This window comes from Pituophis catenifer, unplaced genomic scaffold (assembly GCF_029215685.1).
Source record: "Pituophis catenifer annectens isolate HBS135680 unplaced genomic scaffold, rPitCat1.0.hap2 SCAF_6, whole genome shotgun sequence".
NCBI classification, from domain to species: Eukaryota; Metazoa; Chordata; class Lepidosauria; order Squamata; family Colubridae; genus Pituophis; species Pituophis catenifer.
This window is the reverse complement of record NW_027256886.1, coordinates 77,747,348-77,769,907: the sequence shown is the minus strand read 5'-3', so window position 1 is coordinate 77,769,907 and position 22,560 is coordinate 77,747,348. Positions and strand designations below refer to the sequence as shown.

The 22,560-nt window shown below is 42.2% G+C and overlaps 1 protein-coding gene across 1 annotated transcript; it reads right to left on the bottom strand.

Annotated features, from left to right (window-relative positions):
• Positions 1–2,503: 2,503 nt before the first annotated feature.
• TACR2 (tachykinin receptor 2) lies at positions 2,504–20,594 on the bottom strand. Its single transcript, XM_070945092.1, has 5 exons — positions 20,197–20,594; positions 12,016–12,210; positions 7,318–7,474; positions 3,450–3,646; positions 2,504–2,642 (listed from the first exon to the last, which is right to left on the bottom strand). The coding sequence occupies exons 1-5, from the start codon at positions 20,592–20,594 to the stop codon at positions 2,504–2,506; spliced, it is 1,086 nt and encodes a 361-aa protein (XP_070801193.1).
• Positions 20,595–22,560: the final 1,966 nt, after the last annotated feature.

Here is a 22,560-nt window from a genome sequence, read left to right as displayed (position 1 = left end):
AAATTTATAAGTTTGGTAATGTTTACACACACTCATTCAATAGGGTGCTTATTTTTTAGGTTGTAAAAATGGGTCTAATTTTGGGAAACATTCATATACATAGTGAATTGTCAATTGCTGATGCTGCTACTCATTGCAATCTGAAGATTTTTATTTATTTTTGGCAGATAGTGCCAATGTTTTAAGAGGGTTTAAAAAAAAAACTCCCAGCATTTTAAATTGTTTTTTTTTCCCTAAAAAAATAAATCTCGATCCATGATTTTACTTTGTGCTGCTTTTCAGTCTGCTGGAATCTTTGATGTGGAAGTTATTTCCAAAATTATTTTAAAAAAATTTGATTATAGTATATAAATCACTATTTAATAAATTTATATAAACCAATAATTTTCCTTGTGAAATATTCTTACCTCATAAATTATAATAAATATTTAAAGCATGCCTCACATGCTTTACACTGTCTTATTGCTGTGTTTATTGAGCTATAATAATGTTAAATCTGATGGTCATTCTTTCCAAGAGACTTCAGGGATTTCCCCAATTATGGAAAAATACAGGGAAGAATTTTTTTTCACTTTGCCCCGTTTTTAGATCTTTGCAACATTTAGTCTTCACTTAAGTTCTTGTTGAAGATTGAAGGAGGGCTGGACCAGTGATATCTTCAACGGGAAAAAAGAACTGAAGTAATACCTTTTTCAATTAATAAACAAGAGCCTTTTAGTAAAAGTGATTTCCCCTATATGCTTTGCAGTGAAAGTTAGAAGGCTCTGTTGGAAATTATAGCTTGGATTTGATCCAGGGGTGAAATGCTCCTGGTTCGGACCGGCTCGGAAATTTCTTTCTGGATTTTCAAAATTGAAATTTCAAAATTCTTTCCGGATTTTGATCCCTCTAATTTTCCTAGGACAACTCATGATGTTCAAGGTCGTTTGATGCAAGGACCTTAATACATATAGTCCTCAATTTATAACCGTAGTTGAGCCCAAAATTAGTTGTAAATTATGATTGTTAATCTGACTATGCCTGATTTTATTATCTTTTTTTGTGGTAGTCATTAAGTGAACCCATTGCAAAAGAGGACATTTGTCTGGAACGTACTTTAAGCATCAGCTCCAGGATGGTGAATGGAATCAAAGAAAATATTTGAGGGAGAAAATGAACTTTAGATTACCAGTAGATTTATATCTATTTAATATCTAGGAGTACACTGAGTGGACACTTAACTTTTGGTCTCTATTAGTTAAGGATTCATCGCTCCTGAATTGTTCTTTGTTAACAACTGGTGAAATTGAAACTTCTTAAATATATTTAAATTATCTTTAATGTATACAAATATTGGAATAATTAAAACTGCAATGAATAATTTAGGTTGCTGATAAATCTGGCTGTTTAAGGTACTGATAATATCAGTGGAATTATTAATGGGTTTATAGTAAGAAATTAGTAAAACAGATTATCAAGGCACATTGGGGAAAAATGTATTAACTGCTTATTTTGTGGTAGGGAATAGAACAATCAATATCTTTTATGTAAAAAGGGATTTCAAAGGGACCACAAATAGGCAAACTGCAGTACCACTACCAAAGAATAATTACAAGTAGTCCTCGATTTACGACTGCAATTGAGCCCCAAATTTCCACTGCTAAGCAACAGTGAGTTTACGCCCCATTTTGTGACCTTTCTTGCCACAGTTGTTAAGTGAATCTGGCTTCCCCACTGACTTTGCTTGTCAGAAGTTTGCAAAAGGTGATCCCGTAACCCCGGGATCCTGCAACCATCGTAAATATACATGGCAGTTGCCAAGCGTCCAAATTTTAATCATGTGACAATGGGGATGCTACAGTGGTCATCCGTGTGAAGAACAATCATAAGTCACTTTTTCCCCATGCTGTTGTAACTTTGAATGGTCACTAAATGAATGGTTTTAAATCGAGAACTACCTTTATCAGTGATGGCGAACCTTTTCGGCACCGAGTACTGAAAAGGTCGTGTGGAAATGCTGCGTGCGCAGCCGTGCACCCATCTGCGCCACAGTCTGGAAAAGCCGAACTTTTGAGTTCTAGTGTGCTTACGCGCCTGATGATCAGCCAGCCGGCACGCATGCACAGGCCGGTTTTCAGCACTGCCGCATGGACGAAGGGATTGCGCTCTGGAAAAACTGAATTTCTGGGTTCTAGCACACATGTGCAGCCGACAATCAGCTTTTCACCGGTTTTCGGCACTGCTGTGCGCGCACGAAGGACAGCTGATCGTCACATGCACACCAGAAACCCGGAAGACAAACAGGCAAGGCCGCTCGTGCCGGGCAACATGACTTCACGTGCCACTTTGGGCATCTGTGCTATAGGTTCACCATCACATATACAAACCTGCCATGCTCTAGTGCAGTATTTTTGATGCTACAACAAAAACCAGGGCAATGAAGTTGTTACTCAAGCTCTTAGGATAAAAATCCTGCCGCCCAATACATATGAGTAACTGACAAAGTGATCAGTTGTGTACGTTGCTAAGCTCGTAGAGAAGTTGGATGCTTGTTCTCTTTGGATTTTCCATAAGGGTCAGGATAGCTAAGGTTAAGCCGGTCTCTTTCTGTAGCTTTGACGCAGGGGCACCATTGAAAAGCAATCCTGAATCCAGATCGGAACCTGCCAGGGGCAGAAATATTAATAAAATGCATGTCATCTAACCCAGAGACGAGAGAGTGAAGCCAACAATTATTTTTTTCCTAATTTCTATCACACTTTTTTTTTTTTATGTGGTGGAAAATACTTTTTAAAGTATTTTCCACCACAGTTTTATGATTTACTATCTCTCTACTTGACTCTGGCCTGATCTCTAACCAAACAGGGGTGTCTACACAGGTGGGCTCAGAAAAATCAAGATGGCCGGCCTGGCCATTAAGTCCCATGTCCTTATAAGGTGGTGTATTATGTCCATAAAGAAGGGTTGGCCATTAATCACATGCTTGGACCACTATTTTGATTTTTTTTTACTGCTATCCTTCCTCTGTGTGTCAGAGATTCTAGATATATCAAAGGTGTTTGGGTTCACCTATGAAAAGCAGTAACTTACCTCCACACACAACAGGCTTAGCACCCTGTGAATCCAGCTGCTGTGGCTATTACACCATGGATTCATGAGTTATTTTTATGTAGGAATTAGCTCACCACCTTTTGTTTATCAAACTGTGGCTTAGTATGTCTGAGCTAACCTGTATCTCAAATTACCCTTGAGCATTTGCCACTTTCTAAAATGTAAAGCTGATGTTTATATATTTAAAAAAAAATAATGTTAAGGAAAAACAGTTATTTGGTGCGAGTGACGGCACCAGATTACATTACAGTAATTTGAAGTGAACATTTATCTGTATGTCGTTTTATACTGTGCTGTCCTTGGGTGATAGATCTTTCTACCCACTGAAGCTGTAGTCCCTTAAACTACACAATACTCACCTGTGATTAAGACAGCAATAAATAATTGGGCTGTACATTGCAGAACTCATGGCCAGCAAGAACACAGCCAGATAAACTTGTTGGATGTACTTCCGCTTGTTGACTTCCTTCCAGATGCTTCCCAGGATGAAGTAGAAGTGATAAGGGAACCAGCAAACGGCAAATGTTATCACAACTGCAACCATTGCCCTGACAAACTAGGACAAAAGCAACAACAACATAGGGTTGTTTTATGACTGTTTCACTCTTTCTTTCCCACTGTATAATCTAACTACCACAAGGAAATGGTACAAAATATTCTGCATGAGAAATTTTCTGAGCTTGGAGCAGTGGCCATGCCATTCCAGAAGTTGAGACAAAATGAGTGTTTTGTTCTTAACCTTTCAAGTATTTGGACATCCCGCAATTGACTTGTTTTTTAAAATCTTCATCCAAGCCATGGCTACTGGGAAAAATGCATCTGCCAAAAAACCCACCAAGATTCCATTCCTGCCTTATTCACTGAGGTGTAAGTTGGAAAATTAAGGGCATGGTAGTGAACAGGCGAGAAAAATGCTTCACTGTTGCTTTCATTGTCTGTTTGGGGAATGTGAATATTTTTTTTTTAAATGTCAGTCATTCTTTGCCTACATTTTTATAAGCCGGGTAGCAAGTAGCAGTTAACATGGATTTCCGTCAGCTTTGGAGGAAGAAAAGATCCACTTGGTGGTATTCACTTAACCTTCGCTACCGGTTCACAAATGTGTGCATGTGCAGAGTGTCAAAAACAGGACGTGATGACATCTGGGCGGATGGGCGGAGCCTCCTGCCGCCGCTACCAGTTCGCCCAAACGGGTTGGAACTGGCAGAATACCACCACTGGATCCACTGTTTCCTATGCAGAATTCTTGAAACTTTCATGGGATACTCTTGGTAGCATCCTCAGGGAATGGACAAGTGAGAAGGTTCACCGTGCTGCAAGAGCTGAGGTGGTGCAGTGGTTAGAGTGCAGTACTACAGGCTACTTCTGCTGATCACCGGCTGCCAGCAGTTTGGCAGTTTAGGTCTCACTGGCTCAAGGTTGGCGCAGCCTTCCATCCTTCCGAGGTCGGTAAAATGAGGACCCAGATTGTTGGGAGCAATAGGCTGACTCTGTAAACCACTTAGAGAGGGTTGTGAAGCACTGTGAAGCGGTATATAAGTCTAAGTGCTACTACTATCATGGTGTTGTGATCAAGCACCCGCTCTTTTCTGCATGTGTTGCAATATTGCAGGCGCCCCCGAAGAATTGGAACCTGACCCGGAAGGACAGAATTCACATTCTCATGGAGAGACAAACAGTCTGCGGAAACATTTCAAGTGGAGCTGTTTCATTCCAATCTTGGAACAAAGCAGCTATTCATATTTGATAGAGTAGTCAGCCTTTGACCAGTTTTTATGATTGTTTATTGACCTTGGCATGCCTTCGCTACAAACCAATAGCTGGCTAATAGAAATGGGTTCTCTATATGGCTCTTATGGTTAATATAGTTGACCTTCACCTTTGGAAAGATAAATCTATGGCCTCAGTTCCTCAAGGGATTGAACCTGATGTTATTTGCAATGTTATGAATGAGTGGCTTTCAGACACAGATGATAGACAGAGGATTACAATGAGGATGTGATTGTCCTTTGGTGCAACCTTCATGTGAAGCTCTTACTAATATAATACTGTGGTTGTTGGGAGTGTTTTGCTCTTTTTCTTGTTTTCTTCTATTTTTTAATTGATTGTTTCTTTATTGTTTATTTTGCAATGGCAAAATAAAACTAATTCTAAAATCTAGGCTACAAAAATCCAGATCATGACTGCATTGCTGAAAAAGAGGAACTAAGAGTTCTGTTTTTTTTTCTTGCCACGTTTAGTAGTTACGCCAGACTTTCAGATGTTTGTGGTCCAGACACGAGAGGCCAAGTGGTCACTTCACTTCACGATTCTGCTCTTCCAGCTTGACCTAAGATGTTTATATATAAGATTCTGAAAATCATAAACTGGTTGTAAAAGGAAGATCAACTTGACAAAGACATCTTGTCAGAGAAGATAACTGCCAGCTGGTTCTTTGCTGATCTTCACTGCTGTCACTCAGCAAAGCTGAACATTTCTCCTTTCATAGCGCATCCAAGGAAACATATTATTTTACAGCTGCTTTAGACCAGACTAGCACTTGGTAAGTGTAAGAATTTACTTAGGGGATCTCATCTTTGTTATGCGAGAGGGGACCATTCAGATTGCCATGATTGAGGGCTTCCAAAATGAAGAACGGTTGCCGGAACTGGGTATGTCAAGTTTAATGAAAAGAAGGACAAGGGGAGAAATGATAGCATTCTTCCAATATCTCAGGGGCTGCCCCAAAGAAGAGGGAATCAAGCTATTCTCCAAAGCACCTGGGGGTAGAACAAGAAGCAATGGGTGGAAACTAATCAAGGAGAGAAGAAACTTAGAACTAAGGAGAAATTTCCTGACAGTTAGAACAATTAACCAGTGGAACAACTTGCCTCCAGAAGTTGTGAATTCTTCAACACTGGAAGTTTTTAAGAAGATGTCGGATAAGCATTTGTCTGAAGTGGTGTAGGGTTTCCTGCCCAAGCAGGGGGTTGGACTAGAAGACCTCCAAGGTCCCTTCCAACTCTGTTATTCTATTCTAAAATCCTGAAGTTCATGTTGATTATTGTTGCCTTGGAGTTAGCAGACCAGCAAGATTGTAACGGATGATCCAAAACAACAGATGAATTAGCTGGTCTCAAATAAACATGCTGACGCTGTCTTAATCCCCAGATTGTGCCTCAACTCAGTTCCAGACTAACAATCTTATGTAGGCACATAAAAGCAGGGAGCCTTTTGTGAAAGCTTACTCACTGTGCCGTATAACCTTTCCTCAAAGACTGAGCTCTAGGCAAAGCTGGTTCTTCCTGTCTGAAGTTCAAGATAACATGCCCAATACTGATTGGCTGGTCCCTCGTAATAACATGAAATTTCCTCCCAGAGATCCTCTTTCTTGGAGCAGCAGTTCATGAGGCTGCTACATGCTGCCAAAATGATTGGAGTTATTGCAAATGGTACATTTTATATGAAATCATTTTGTCAATGGGTGTTGATGCCACGAATACCGGAATTAATATTACTTGATAATGCAACTATAAGCTGTTTATAAAAACTTTGATGTTGTGTTTACTTTAGCCCTGTAAGATTATCCCAGTTCATGCTATGGCATGTCAGCTACGCAAGAATTCATTCGTTTCCTTTTTAAGGACTCAAAGTGCAAGGTTGGGACTGTCAAGCTGACAAGAAGTGACATCCCCAAATTCTTGCCGCAAACTTTACAAAGTTGCTTTACAACTTACTGAAGACATGATTCATTTATAAACTTCTGGGAATAAATGCGCAATTGTGAGACTTGCAGGGACGTGTGAGACTTGCAGGGACGTGGTGGCTCAGTGGCTAAGATGCTGAGCTTGTTGATCGAAAGGTTGGCAGTTCAGCGGTTCGAATCCCTAGTGCCGCATAAGGGGGTGAGCTCCCGTTACTTGTCCCAGCTTCTGCCAACCTAGCAGTTCGAAAGCACGTAAAAAATGCAAGTAGAAAAATAGGGACCACCTTTGGTGGGAAGGTAACAGTGTTCCATGCGCCTTTGGCGTTTACTCATGCCGGCCACATGACCACGGAGACGTCTTCGGACAGCGCTGGCTCTTCGGCTTAGAAACGGAGATGAGCACTGCCCCCTAGAGTTGGGAACGACTAGCACATATGTGTGAGGAGAACCTTTGCCTTTAACTTTATGAGACTTGCAATGGATTAATATTACAATTCCACTTTAAGGTACTTTTTTTGGGGGGGGGAGAACAAATTACTAACCTTTTTCTTGGCCACGATCTTATGTTGATAGTACACCATGTTAATATGATCTCCAGGAACATCATTATGCCACAGAGTTATTCCTATTGCACTGTATGTGAAAAACATCACAGTGAGAGGCAGTACATAAACCAAGAGAATGACAGCTATGTGATACCTAAACAAGAAAAAGAAAAAAGAAGGAAAAGGAGAAAGGCCGAGTATGAACGATCAGGGATAAATATTTTCCTTCCTCTAGTAAGAAAATTCTCTATGATACTGACGGCAGTCTACATCTACATGATGAAAGTAATGATGGTGCAATCAAAACTCTGCCTGACTCTTAGGTGTGTCTCATTGTAAATGTATGGTAGTGGTGAAATTCAAATTTTTTTACTACTGATTCTGTGGCGGTGGCTTGGTGGGCGTGGTGTGGTTGGTGGGCGTGGCAGGGGAAAAATACTGCAAAATCCCCATTCCCTCCCTACTCCTGGGGGAAGGATACTGCAAAATCCCCATTCCCTCCCCACTTCTGGGGAAGGATACTGCAAAATCCCCATTCCCTCCCCACTCCTGGGAGAAGGATAATGCAAAATCTCCATTCCCACCCCACTCCAGGGGAAGGATACTGCAAAATCCCCATTCCCACCCCACTCTGGGGCCAGCCAGAGGTGGTATTTACCGGTTCTCCGAACTACTCAAAATTTCCGCTACTGGTTCTCCAGAACCTGTCAGAACCTGCTGAATTTCACACCTGCACCATCCCCTTTTTAACCTGCATCGCATAATGATAAACATTGACAAAGCGCAGGGCTTTATATTAAACAGAAGAGTGTTACCATCTTGACTTTTTTTGACCGGCTCTGTGGATGCCCCTGTTCCAAACGGAAACTAGTCAAGCTTTCCTATCAATAATGTATGGGACAATCTTCGATCAAGAGCTCTTCAGAAAAGGAAGCAAAGTGAAAATAGCCTTTGGACACCATCTTGATTCTTCCTTGTGCAAGAAACAGAGAGCAAGATCTGGCACGGAAAGTGATGCTCTGATTACAACATCAGAGAGCGCATGATCACCTTCCTTTAGGGCAGGGGTCAGCAACCTTAAACACTCAAAGAGCCACAAAGGTCCTAACTGGAAGCCCCCCATTCAATTCTGGAGCTGACCGGAAGTTCAGTTCCCCCACCATAGAGTCTCCTCCTAGTGCGGGGTCCTTTTTCCTCTACCTGTCCTAACTGAAAGCCCTATCAATTGTGGAACTGGCCAGCGACAGGGAGCCTTGATGATGTTGGGTGAAGAAGACAAAGGGCAGAGATGCTGAGAGTGCCTGAGTTTTATACCCTCTCTGGGCTTTTGAATTTGAGCTTGTATTCTGATTGTCAGACTCCCATGGGGCCATGCAGGGGCAACTCTCTAGGCTGTCCTGAGTCCCAAGCTTGGTTGAGCCTTGCTGGGTGATGCAGTCTCCCCAGGTGCCATGTGGTGAGTTCTGTTGCTAGATGGCTAGAGGGCTAATCCTATCATGTCCTGAGGGCCATGTCTTAATCCCATCATCCTGGAGCTGAAGCGGGGGTGGGGCAGGGAGCTGCAGGAAGGGTGCTTTGTCTTTAAAAACATCTTTCTCCTTTTCTCATCCAGGGAAATATAATATTCTGCCTTTTTATTATTTCCTAAAATATTTCATTCTTCTAGAAGAGGGGTGGGTGCTAACTTCCTTCATCATGATAGCACTATTTGGGGCATAAGGTAACAAAGAGCAAAGGAAATGGTGAGAACAAGACTTGTTCATAGTAATTGTTGTTTTTCTTCCTTCCGAAAGGAGAGGGAATTGGAAAGTATTTTAAGACTGCACCGTAAAAGAGCTTTTGTTTCTTGTAGCACTGGAGAATACTTTCGGTCTCCTATTTTTTTTTTTCTTTTCATGCATTCTTATCGCTTCCTGTATCTGCCTTAGTTTTGCTCTCTTGGCTCCAGAATCACCAAGATGTAGAAAGTTGTAATGCATCAACCAGCTTTTAGAATGCTTCCACATTTTTAAACCGATAAAATAAGTATTCAGACAAAGCTCGTTTTTGTAACTCACATGCCAGGAATTGCATGCAGCAGTTAACTCACTTCTGTAATACTAGGTGGTATCTTTCTTAATGTGGTTTATGCACTTCACATTCCCATTTCAGCCATATTATAATATTGCAGCCAGTTGACCACCGTTATTAGCTAGTGAATCAGAGGTGGTATTCAGCAGTTCTGACCAGTGGTGGGTTGCTACCGGTTCGCCCCGGTTCGGGCAAATCTGTAGCAGCGGTGGTGGGAGGCTCCATCCGCCCGCCTGGACGTCATCAAATATGCTCTGTGCATGCGCAGAAGTGGCGCACACGTAAGCGAACCAGTAGCAAAAGTAAGTGAAATCCACCACTGGTTCTGACCAGTTCTGCAGAACCGGTAGCGGAAATTTTGAGTAGTTCGGAGAACCGGTAAATACCATCTCTGACTGGCCCCACCCCCATCTATTCTCTGCCTCTGGAGTCCCAACTGATCGGGAGGAAATGGGGATGTTGCAGTAACCTTCCCCTGGAGTGGGGTGGGAATGGAGATTTTACAGTATCCTTCCCCTGCCATGACCGCCAAGCCACACTCGCCAAGCCACGCCCTGCCCACCAAGCTACGCCCACAGAACCAGTAGTAAAAAAATTTGAATCCCACCACTGTAGTGAATTATTTGGGGCTCATTTGGGACACTGTGCATATGTGTTTTGAAAATGACCAAATTTCAGGGCCACAACTGTTGCCTTGTTTTTTTTTTATCCTGTCCATAAAGACCCATGCCAAAACTCTATAAATTTTCACTGCACATAACTTCAAATGATATGGGTATGACACTGGCAGCAAGTCTTGCTCCCAGCTGTTACATATCCCATGTCTGCATAGAAGAAGGATTTTCTTTTAGCTGCTGTGAGCACCAGCAATATTGAAGACAACAAATGTGAGAAGTTCTCAGTAGCAAATGGCAAAATCTATTTGACTTTCTCAGCGCTTCAAAGCTGGTTAAATCTGATGAGAATTTGGATGGAGTTTCAAAGTTAGCTACACACTTGGGTTCAATTCTTGATAATTATTGTGCTTGGTCATCATTTTTAAAAATATATTGGGTTGTTTTTTAAAAATGTGTAATGTTGGTTTGTTTGGAGGAAGGGTAGTTTTTGTTTTTGCCTTGCACCATCTAATCGCTTTATTTGAGTTGGGTGGCTCCTATCCAGGAGCCTGGACAGCTCTGCAGACAAGGCACTGTAATTTAACACCAGCTGTCTGCAATTAAAGTAAGTTCGAATCTCACCAGGCTCAAGGTTGACTCAGCCTTCCATCCTTTCTAAGGTAGGTAAATTGAAGACCCAGTTTGTGGGGGCAATAAGCTGACTTTGTATAAAATATACAAAAGTATGAAGGCTATTGCTTAATGCACTGTAAGCCGCCCTGAGTCTCTGGAGAAGGGCGGCATATAAATCAAAATAAAATAAAAAAATAAAAAAAAATAAACCTATTCCCCTCTCTCCAAAAATCTCTATGGGCAAATACTTGTCTTGACTTATAAAATTCATCACTTTTTCAAGGAGATTCCAGTAATTATTTTATGTTATCCATCCATTTTTCTTCTCCCTCTTCCACTTTCCCCAATGTTGCCGAGCATAATTATTTTCTTGGAGGGTAGCTATATATAGGTGACTTTTCAAAAACATCAGGCATACTCTTCCACAAAATTTATTTTCCCTCCTTGTCTTAAAGTGGGATTCAGAATTTTTAAAGCAGGGGTGTCCAATCTTGGCAACTTTAAGATGTGTGGACTTCAACTCCCAGAATTCCCCCGCCAGAGAATTGATGACAACAAAGTCTTAAAGTTGACAAAGTTGGACACCTCTGTTCTAAAGTCTGGTTAGATAAAATTTGAGGCTTTGACTAAATTCCAAGTGCTTCACTTTTTTGGGGGGGGGATTCAGGGATGTGTTTCTCGGGGTTCGGCGGGGTTCGGCTGATCCTCTACCCAAGGATTGCTGGGGTTTGGCAAACCCCCAAATGCCACCCCTGGCTGGCCATGCCCACCCCGCCCCTCCCAGGAGTCTCCACACAGCCCATTCATCATTCCAGGTAAGTGCAGGGGGGAGGGTCTGGGAGGGCAAATAAACGGGCCTACCAGAGGTTCCGGAAATCCAGAAATGGGCCTGTTTCCGACCTCCGGAGGGCCTCTGGAGGGCCCCTGGATCCTGAGGGAAGCAGTTTTCGCCCTCCCGGAGGCTCAAAGAAAGACTCCAGAGCCTGGGGAGGGTGAAAAATGCCCCCCTGTCATGGTACAGATTAGGCCACACCTACCATGGCCATGCCCACCCAGCAACGGGGCAGCGAACCCGCTGCTAAAGGATCTGAAGCCCACCTCTGGGGGGATTCCTGATCCTGGAATGTCACAACCCAATGAAGATAAAACAACTTTTTTGTCTGTTGAGAAGAATTTGCGGCATTTTTTTCATCTCATGATCTATCATCCTTCTTTGTAAGTACAAACATAGTACAGTAGACCTTTAAAAAGGCAACGGGCTTTTTACCTGACCGTTCTGAAAACAGATGTAAGGCAGAGCTATCAATCATTTGGCATTTTCGTTTCTCCTCTTTGCTTGGATTAGATTTGTCAAAATACTACATATTTCACACTTCGGTCTATGTGGGAGACTTACGTGAGCTGCTGCCTTTGGCTGTGATTGTGTGGCCAGCTCACAGCACATTTGGCCAATCCGTGATCGGTGATGACTTGTGCGTAAAAGAACTGTGGAAAAGCTAGTGCACAAGCCACCAGCCAGATTATTCCTATAATCCCTTTTGTGTTCGCTGCAGAAAGTTTTTGCTTGAAAGGGTAAATGATTGCCATGTACCTGAAAGAAAGAAACAGGGAAGAATCAGAAGGAATGGATTTTTCCATTGAACAACTACGCTGCGAAGGTTACAGTTGAGACAAAGTCATTGTTTCTACATTAATTCGTAAAAAATGTCAACCTAGCTTCATGTAAATCCGACAGGTTTTCTACTGTTAATCCCTCCTGATTTATCTTAAAAGCAATATGGGCCTTCCCAAACACCTTTCCTAGGCAACAAAGGGATTGTCAACCCTGAAGCTGACCTGACCGAGGCCATTTTGAGCCTTCAGTGTTGCCACACTGGAGCTGGGGGATAGGGAGGGTGGAATAGAGATAGCTGGGGTTGTGTAGCCAAAACAAAATATTTTCTCCTGGGAACCAAGGACATTTTCACAGGTGGCCAGAGAGAGTAGGAGTGAAGTTACCAGGCAACTGGACGGCACCTTGATTGGACCATGTGACTGATTGTTTGGGGAAGGGAAAAAAACTTTTAATTAGGTGAAAACCGCGGGAACGTTCAGAGTCGGTTTTCACCAGCCTGTGCCAATATGATATATCTAATAAAACTATTCTTTGTGGAATCTACCAGCCTTAGAGTTCTGTTTGCTATGGGTGTATTACTTGGAACATTGACAGGGATCTCAAAAGTGGGGGAAAAAAGGAAGAATGAAGATGACAGAAAAAGAGTGGGAAATCGCCTGCCCAATCAGCAGCTGTTTCAACCCTGCTCACCGTGAGCTTCTTTAAAATGCTAGAAAAAAAGATTGCCATTCCTCTGGTCCCAAAAAATTGAAAGGGGCTTTTAGTGCATGCAATTAAACCTTTAAGGATCTCTGCCCCACAATTATTTCAAAATATATATCCAGGAATATGCACAATTTGTAAAATGTAAAAAAATGAAACGAAATAAAAATACTACAAGATGCAAAGCCATGATTTTCCACCTCAGGTTCTGAGGGCCGTAACGTATTTTCTCTTTAGTGCTCTATGTGCCAATATGTTTCCTTGATTATCTCAACTCGCCTTGTAAAACAAGAAAGTACAGTCCATCTCTTCTGCCCATCTCCCTAGCATATTGCTGGCAACTGTAGGAAGAAATATCCATCTGGTTCAGTTCCAAGCCGGGAGAAAGACACTGGAAACATGGAGGCTGATTGGAAAGATGGTTTAATGGTGAACCACCAAGCACATGGTTCTGACTACATGGAGTTGAGAGTGGGTGACTTTTATACCATCTCTTGGGCTTTGCACTTGAACTTCCTGTTCCTGTGCAAGAACATGTGTTCTATTGGCTGTTGTCAGATTCCCATGGGGCCCTGTAGGGGTCATGTTTGTCTGAGCTAAGATTGGTTGATGTTTGGACTGATGCAATGAAGGGACTTGTTGTACCATGTGGTGAGCTCTGCTGCTATATGGGTTAATCCAGGAGTGGGTTCTACTTATCTTTACTACCGGTTCGCAACAGGGTGCGCAGAAGCATTTTGATAATATCGGGGTTGGTAGGCAGAGCCTCCCGGCAGTTTTACAACCGGTTCTATAGAACCGATGCAAACCGGGGGCAACCCACCACTGGGTTAATCCTATTATATTCTGGAGGGTCATGTCTTAATCCCATCACGCTGGAGCTGCAGGTCTTTTGTCTTGGAGATAGGCTGGCCCAGTCTTTCTTAATGGGCACCAATTTCTGGTGGGGGCAGGGAGCTGCTTTCCATTTTTAAAACATGTTTCTTCTTTTATCATCCAGGGAAATACAATATTCTGTCTTTTGAATATGTCTCAAAATATTTCATTGTTCTAGGAGAGGGGTGGGTGCTAACTTCCTACACAACAATCTTGGATTGTGCAGATATAAATCTCAATGCAAGGTCTTCTGTAATTCTTCCCCACCCTGTTCTTTAAAATGACACATTAGTTTACCCAAGCTCTAATCTCTGTGAGATAGAAGAGAAAAATTAAAGGGCAATTTTTACAGGATCACTTTTCCTTCCATTTTTCTAACAGAAATAGGCAACGATGTCATACTTGACTCTGTTTTGTGTATGTAGTTCTGGAAATGTTATGAGTGACTCTGCTTTTTCCCATAAGAACTGTCCAATCTTATCCCTTGCAGCTGAAAGCTGCATGTTGAAAAACTTTGTATCCTACACCTGTTTTTAACTGTCATATCGGACAACTAATTTATACTTTGCTTGGTGGGCAATGAACTGCTGTGTACATCTGTGTTATGATTTTAGTGCAGCCATGAGAACATTTCATTTTTGGCAACACTTGGTCTTCCCAATTCATTTTTCTGCATCTGTATAGCTAATCTAGAATCCCTTGAGAAATAAAATTTAGGCTGTTTATCTGCCCTGGGCAATTCATGTACATAGAAAGTACCCGAAAAATATACTGACTTGCCTTTTTGATCAATTTTAAAGACTTTTTACACTTTCATTTAGCCAAATCAAATACTATACAAATTACATGCTCTTACTTAGTATTTCCTTTCCTTTCCTTTCCTTTCCTTTCCTTTCCTTTCCTTTCCTTTCCTTTCCTTTCCTTTCCTTTCCTTTCCTTTCCTTTCCCTTTTCCTTTTCCTTTTCCTTTCTCCCTTCCCTTTCCATCCCATCATTTTATTTTTGTGAAAAGATCTCTAGGTTTCATACAGTAGTGCATAAAAGAATGTTTAAGGATGACAAGTATTTTTCCTGGCAATGTTTTTCAGCCCCCCAAAAATACCTGAAAAGCAAAAACTTAGTAGGTTTTTGGCCCTGATCTTACTACAGGTAGTCCTAAATTTACAACAGTTAATTTAATGAACATTTGAAAAAAGTAACTTATAATTATTTTTCACACTTATGACCGCTGTAGCATCCCCATGGTCACATGATCAAAAATCAGATGCTTGGCAACTGACTCATAATTATGACGGTGTTGTGACCTAGGCTTACTAAATCATTACAATACACCATTAATCCCAAACAAATCTATTTTATTGTAACAGCTGAGAATTACGTTCATTCCCAGCTGAGTCCCAATTAGTTGCAAAACAAGACCTGAAGAAGTCCTTCAGGATAATCTTCTTTGACACCCTGCCAAAGGCCTTATTTGGCAAAGCCCCATGGAGTTCAGAAACAAACAAGAGATGCCGACTGGAAACAGAGTTAGCAATGTTGCTTTCCTGCAAAAGGCCCAAGTGCCTTTGTTTCTCTTTTAAGCCTTATGGGAGGGGCCAATCATCTCCTGGCCTTACTCCCGAGTCATCCCTTTTGCTTTCACTGCTCTTGCCTTCTGGCAGCTCTGCGCATGCGTGTACTAGGAACAGGCTCCTCCTGTTCCTCTGCCTCTCTGCTGTCCGACTCTGGGGGCTCTGGGGTCCGCACATCACTCCCAGCTGGCCCTGGCCCCATCTATGCCTCCGATGCAGAGTCCTTGTCCAGGCCTTCCCCAGACTCCAGGCCTGGCCCATGTCCCTCCCCAGCCTCCTCACTGTCCAATTCCACTGCCCAGCTCCGCAGGCTGCTGGCGGACCACAACAGACGGTTGCCGTGTCCTGGGGTCATGCAATTCGCTTTTGCGACCTTTTGACAAGCGAAGCCAATGGGGAAGCCAGATTCACTTAACAACCATGTTACTAACTTAACAACTGCAGTGATTCGTGTAATAACTGTGGCAAGAAAGATTTTAAAATGGGGCACAAAATTCACTTAACTAATGTCTCACTTAGCAATAAAATTTTTTGGACTGAATTGTGATCGTAAGCCAAGGATTACCTGTATCGACTTGTTACAAGCAGAAAACAAATGGCTGCATTTAATTGTAATGAAATCTGACTCAAGTTTATAAACTTATACAAGGAGGATTAACTTATTTTACCTCTTTTTGTGAAAAAGGTTGCAACAGCTGGTTTGAAAAGCCAAAAATCCACAGTGGTGGCTTCTCTGGCCTTCAAAAGTGCCAGGAACTTCCCCACTCAAAAGAGGTTCTTTGGCCTCTTAACTGCAAATTCCTCTCTGACCTACTTGGAAGCAGAGCACCTTTTACACACAGTAGCAGCGTGTGTTTCAAGGTAAAGCGATCAATATCAGCAAAGGCCAGTGAAAAAATACTTAAAAGTGACTCATAGATAGCATTATATTCTTATACAAGTAACTAAAATTACTGGGAAAGGCTCAAACACAGAGATGGTATTCAACCGGTTTGGGCGAACTGATAGTGGTGACTGTGGGTGGGCCTGGACGTAATGCCGTCCTATTTAGCCATGCTTTTGCGGCTGGGCACATGGACGGAAGGTGTGCGCACGAGCAAAGCACATGTATAGAAGGCCGGGTGCATGTACAGAAGGTGTGCACGAGCGAAGCGAACGCGTGCATGGGAGGGCGAACTGGTGGCAAGAATATGTGAAACTCACCACAGCTCAAACAGTATAAGAGTTAGAAGTGTGGCAAAGCAGAGGACATCTCTAGATCACTGGTGGGTTTCAAAAATTTTTACTACCAGTTCTGTGGGTGTGTCTTGGTGGGCATGGCATGGCTTGGTGGGTATGGCAGGGGAAGGATATTGTAAAATCTCCATTCCCACCCTACTCCAGGGGAAGGATACTGTAAAATCTCCATTCCCTCCCCACTCCAGGGGAAGGTTACTGCAAAATCCCCATTGCCTCCTGATCAGTGGGACTTGGGAGGCAGAGAATAGATGGAGGCGCGGCCAGTCAGAATTTTTACTACCGTTTCTCTGAACTACTCAAAATTTCCGCTACCGGTTCTCCAGAACTGGTCAGAACCTGCTGAAACCCACCTCTGCTCTAGATATACAGTGAGTCCTTGTTTAATGTCCATTCGTTCAGCAACCGTTTGAAGTTGTAACAGTGCTGAAAAAATGGACATATGACCAGTCCACAAACTTAGGACCTTTACATGCTCCTGAAGTCATGTTCAAACTCAAATTCAGACTTGTCTGCATTTACAACTAGCTGCTTGTCTCTGCCCATCCCCCCACTACCCTGGGGCTTTGCACTGTGGCACAAGCGCTATTGCAATCTTGTTTTTAGATCTTTTAAATTGACAACCAGTGCAGCTCATAGAGTACGGGATTCAAATGAGCATACTGGAGCATAGCAATAATTGCTTGCACTGCTGCTTTATAGAGCCATTGAAGCTTCTAAATGGTCTTCAAGCTTCATTCAATGTTGAACGTGTTACAATAGTTGAACCATGAAGGGAACAGGGCATGAATGACTGTCTGAAGGGCCTCTGGGTTCTGGAAAGGTTGCAACCAGGAAAGGCCAAAAAGTCCTGAGACATCCCAGAAAGAAGGGGTCTTGGGCTCACCATCTCCCAGTTTGCAAAATATTGGCAAGGTCCTTCCAAAATCCAGGGGTTTCTGCATGCTTCTAACTTGAAGAAGTGAAGAATGGTCTATTGGAAGTCCAATCACTTCCAATTTCCCTGGCTCTCAGGTTTTCCACAGCTTTATAACTTTTAACATCTCTAGAGAGTTTATTCAATGAAGTGGGAAACAAAATATTACTTCATCTTCAAGAAGGATAAACTTACTCCTATCCCCCTCTCCTTGTTGAAGATTAACTGAAGTTTACATACCTTTCCCATTAGTTTGCTCTGATTATAAATGCCATTGTAGCAGACAAATAATTGGAATGAGTTGACGGGGGTTGTAAATCACTAGCATTTACTTATATTTTGTGAACTTTCTTTGCAAATAGCAAGTTGCCTATGCATGAACGCATTTGCAGCTCAGCAGTGTAGCAGAAGGAAATACCTGTGAAAGGTAAGAAGTTGATTGGTTGGTTTTTTTGAACCAATCAAAATTTAAGTTGGCTTTCATCTTCCTGCTGGTTCAAACAAAGCAAGATGCAGTCCAGGGTGGTAATAAGTGGAGCAGAGAGATTATACCCCCAAATTTTGTCTTTTTAATCTATTACAGACAGAGCTGAATAATGTAGGGTATCTGTGCAGGAAGGTGTACTTTTACTTACAACTTCTCTTCCCTTCCGGGCCCAGCAGTTCCCTATCTACCCAGCTCACCACAGCTGGTGAGAACATTTCCCATGATCCTGGGGAACCACCTTTGTTCAGCATTGAAATGTTAATGATTTATTTATTAATCACAATTATATACTGCCCATCTCTTTGTATAAGAAACTTGGAGTGGCTTGAGGGTAGTCCAGCCCCATTACTACAAGTTAAGCCTACATAATTTTCAGTGGTGGTATTCAGCTGGTTGTATCCGGTTCGGGAGAACTGCTAGCGGCCACTGCGGGCAGCTCTGCTCACCCGCCCGGATGTCATCATGTCCTGTTTTTTGACACTTTGTGCATGCACGGAAGGTCCTGCCCATGCACGGAGGTGGTGCATGCACTCCCATTTGCGGACCGGTAGTGAAGGTAAGTGAATACCACCCCGGATGATTTTCTGTCAACTTAAGGACATTAAAAAAAAAAAACCTGAGGAAGATATCTCAGTTTCTTATAGAGACCAGAGGCCAGTAGGTTCTGATGGGTTCTGGAGAACCAGTAGCGGAAATTTTGAGCAGTTCGTAGAACTGGCAGCGGAAATTTTGAGTAGTTCGGAGAACCGGCAAATACCACCTCTGGCTGGCCCCAGAGTGGGGTGGGAATGGAGATTTTGCAATATCCTTCCCCCAGGAGTGGGGAGGGAATGGGGATTTTGCAGTATCCTTCCCCTGGAGTGGGGTGGGAATGGAGATTTTGCAGCATCCTTCCCCTGGAGTGGGGTAGGAATGGAGATTTTGCAGTAACCTTCCACTGCCATGTCCACCAAGCCACGCCCAAAGAACCCATAGTAAAAAAATGTGGATTTCACCACTGCCTGAGGTAATCCACTAATTTCCTTAGAGCTGATCCATTAAGGCAGAGTTTTGATGTGTGTTTTGTTTTCCACACAAGCAGGATCATCTTTGGGGAGGATCAAAAAAGTCAGGATGGTGGCTTCCAATTCCTCAGCCTTTTTCATGGTTGTAAGGCATGCAGAAAAGGAGCAGGGCTTTGATGTCATAGTCTTGGCTGCCATTTTGATTTCTTGACTTCCCCATTCCCTGTGGACACCCCTGCACATAAGCATATAGCTTATTTTGGTCAGAATATACACAGGAGTGGTGGGTTGCCTCCAGTTCGGACCGGTTCACAAGAACTGGTAGTAAAACCAGCAGGAAGCTCTGCCCACCCACATGGATGTCATCATAGGTGATCTGCGCATGCTCCCGATGCGAACCGGTAGTAAAGATAAGTAGAACCCACCTCTGGTACACCGTCTCTATAAAAGCAAGATACTAGCCAAGGACAGAGCTGGAGAAATATCAAGAGTCTTACATGGTCTTAAAGTGCAAAAAAAGTACTTAAAGTTTGTAGAGTACTAACAAAGACGGAATAAACCTATTGCAAAAGGCAAATAAAGATATCCTCCTGGAAATGTGAAACAACATTTGACTAATGTTTCGTGGAATACCAGAAAAGAGTGAATTGTTACCAGCAGTTGTGAGGTGGCTCGTAATTCTCTTGATGTCCTAATCAGAACAAATCTGAACAAATAATGTAAAACTGGCAAGCACGTTTTTGTAAGATGGTCACAGAAAGTAGATCTTATACAACAGAATAGCACAAAATGTACATAGCAGTAGATAAGGAATGTCTACCTACAATTTAGGATTAGATTAAGTTAGTTTTATGCATGTCTACAAGAAGTAAGTATTTTTCACTTCCATGGGATTTATGACCAGGCAAATGTGCACCATAATCTAGAACTATAACATTTAACTCTTTACTACAGTATCTGCACTCAAAACATCTGAATATGCAAGCTTTTACATATTCTTAATAATCTTCGTATTCTTCCATATTCATGTAGTTACTTTTTCATATTCTAAGAACAACTATTTTCTACAATTACATATCGGTATTTATTACAGCTGAACACCCACCGGCAGATTTATAGGTGTTGTTTTTATTAATTCCAACGGTAAACTTTTCACCATCGTTTTTCTTACCTCTCCGCAGAGACAGCAGTCATGGAATAAATGCTGACAAACATTGCAGTAACGGGAACAAAATTATGAAAACGGCAGAATCCCTCGCCAAAATACCAGACGTTATGACAGGCATAAATAAAATTAAAAACTGTGTTTAGGGCACTCATAAGCAGATCGGAAAGAGCCAAGTTCACAATGAAATAGTTGGTGACTGTTCTCATTCGCCGATGGGACAGGATAATCCAAATGACGGTGGCATTGCCCACAATCGATGCTGTGACTATCATTAAGTAGGCAATGGCCCAAAGTGCTATTTGCCATCCAGGCTGGTAAAATGTAGTCATCTCAGTCAAATTAACATCATTCTGAAAAATCCGATCCTTGGAAGTATTGTTTATGCTTGAGAAGGAAACCATTCTCAGTTCTTTCTTCTGCTCAAAAAAACAAAATCAAGAAATTGGCTGCAATTGACTCGATTTGAGGATCTCAGTCTTAATCAATAGAATAATGAGTTCATCATAATTTTGTAGACTGAATTTAGAAGCAGTTGATTCATCGCATTCCGGTTTTCAGTTGATGCAAATAAACGAGATGAGATTGCTGCTCTTTTACATTCATTTGCTGCTCTTTTACATTCATATTACCACAATTTGTGACAAAAAGAATTTTCTTAAAAATGTTGGTGTAATGTGTATGCATGTGAAAGAGAGAGACAGCGAGAGGAGAGAGAGAGAGAGAGAGAGAGAGATTAAAGAAGATACTGATAATGCAGCATGGAGTTGATAGACTTTAGTTTGCTCTCCCTTTGCAATTCAGACCATTACGGAAGCAGCCAAATGGGGATTGGAAATCTACACTGGCATTTCAAAAGGAGGTGGAGAGACAAGAGTATACAAAATTGTGCACCAAATCAGATTTCAGAAAACCGGTTCCTTGTTGCTCTCCAAAGTTGTTGCATTAATCTATGTTGACTCTACCTTCCGCTTAAAGTGAGAAGTCTCCCAGATTTTACCCTACAAGGATCAAGACTTTAATTCCTTGGGTAATTTGACTTTTTGACTTCAGTGGGAGTTTCAATAAGCAGAATGTGGCCTGTAGAACACCAGAAATATTGCCAGGAGAGCTTGAGAACAGCCCAAAGCCAAGATACAGAAGACAGGAAAGTGATTTAGAAGTCCAAGGAAAACCCATATTTCAAAAAAACTGCCTACTAACTTTCAAAACATTTCTAGGCAATCCCAGAAAATGTAACCAGGATGTCATGCAGGATATGTTATCTTAGATTCCTAGAATATATTTTCTGCCACCTCTGTACCAGTGGCAGGTTTCAATTTTTTTTACTACTGGTTTTGTAGCCGTGGCTTGGTGGGCGTGGGATGGCTTGGTGGGCGTGGCTTGGTAGGCGTGGCAGGGGAAGGATACTGTAAAATCTCCAGTCCGTCCCCCCTCCAGGGGAAGGTTACTGCAAAATCCCCGTTCCCTCCTGATCAGCTGGGACTCGGGAGGCAGAGAATAGATGGGGGCGGGGCCAGTCAGAGGTGGTATTTACTGGTTCTCCGAACTACTCAAAATTTCCGCTACAGGTTCTCCAGAACTGGTCAGAACCTGCTGAAACCCATCTCTCCTCTGTACTCAAAGGGCTCTTCAGTGTTATTCCAAAACCAAGAAGCAGCTAAGGAAAAACATGTGGTCTCTCTCCACAATATGTATGGATAATATTTATTTATTTATTACATGTATTTATATGCCGCCATTCTCCCGAAGGACTCAGGGCGACGAACACAAGTTAAGAAACATGTACAATAAAATTCCATTTTAAACCAAATAACTAATTAATAATAAATAATAAAACCCAGAATAAGAGTCAGCCTATTTGCTTGAACAGCCAAGTCTTCAGGTCCTGACGGAAGGAGCGGAGATCAGGAGCCGTCTGGAGCTCGGTAGGTAATTCATTCCAGAGGGTGGGAGCACCCGCAGATAACGCCCTACCCCTGGGCACAGCAAGACGACATTGGCTCGCCGTCGGAACCCTGAGGAGAGCGGCCCTATGTGAGCGAACAGGACGGTGATAGGCAGGCAGGAGAAGGTCCTGCAATTATCCCCTTGTGTGGGAATTTGTGACAATATGCTTCTGTCAAATAATCTTATATATTGCATTAAAGTTCAAGCAGGTCTGTTGATAATTACATTCACACATTAATGTGGTTGGTTTAAAACTTGGTTAGCTTTTTTGTGGTTTAGCATTCTATAAGATTATCAAGTTATTTTGTGGTCCAATGTACTGTGCGAATCCAGAAAAACTGGTTAATTCAATATCCATGTTCTGTAAGCATAACCAAAGTTTGCATTGCATAGTGATTGTAAAAAAAGCTCTCAACATAG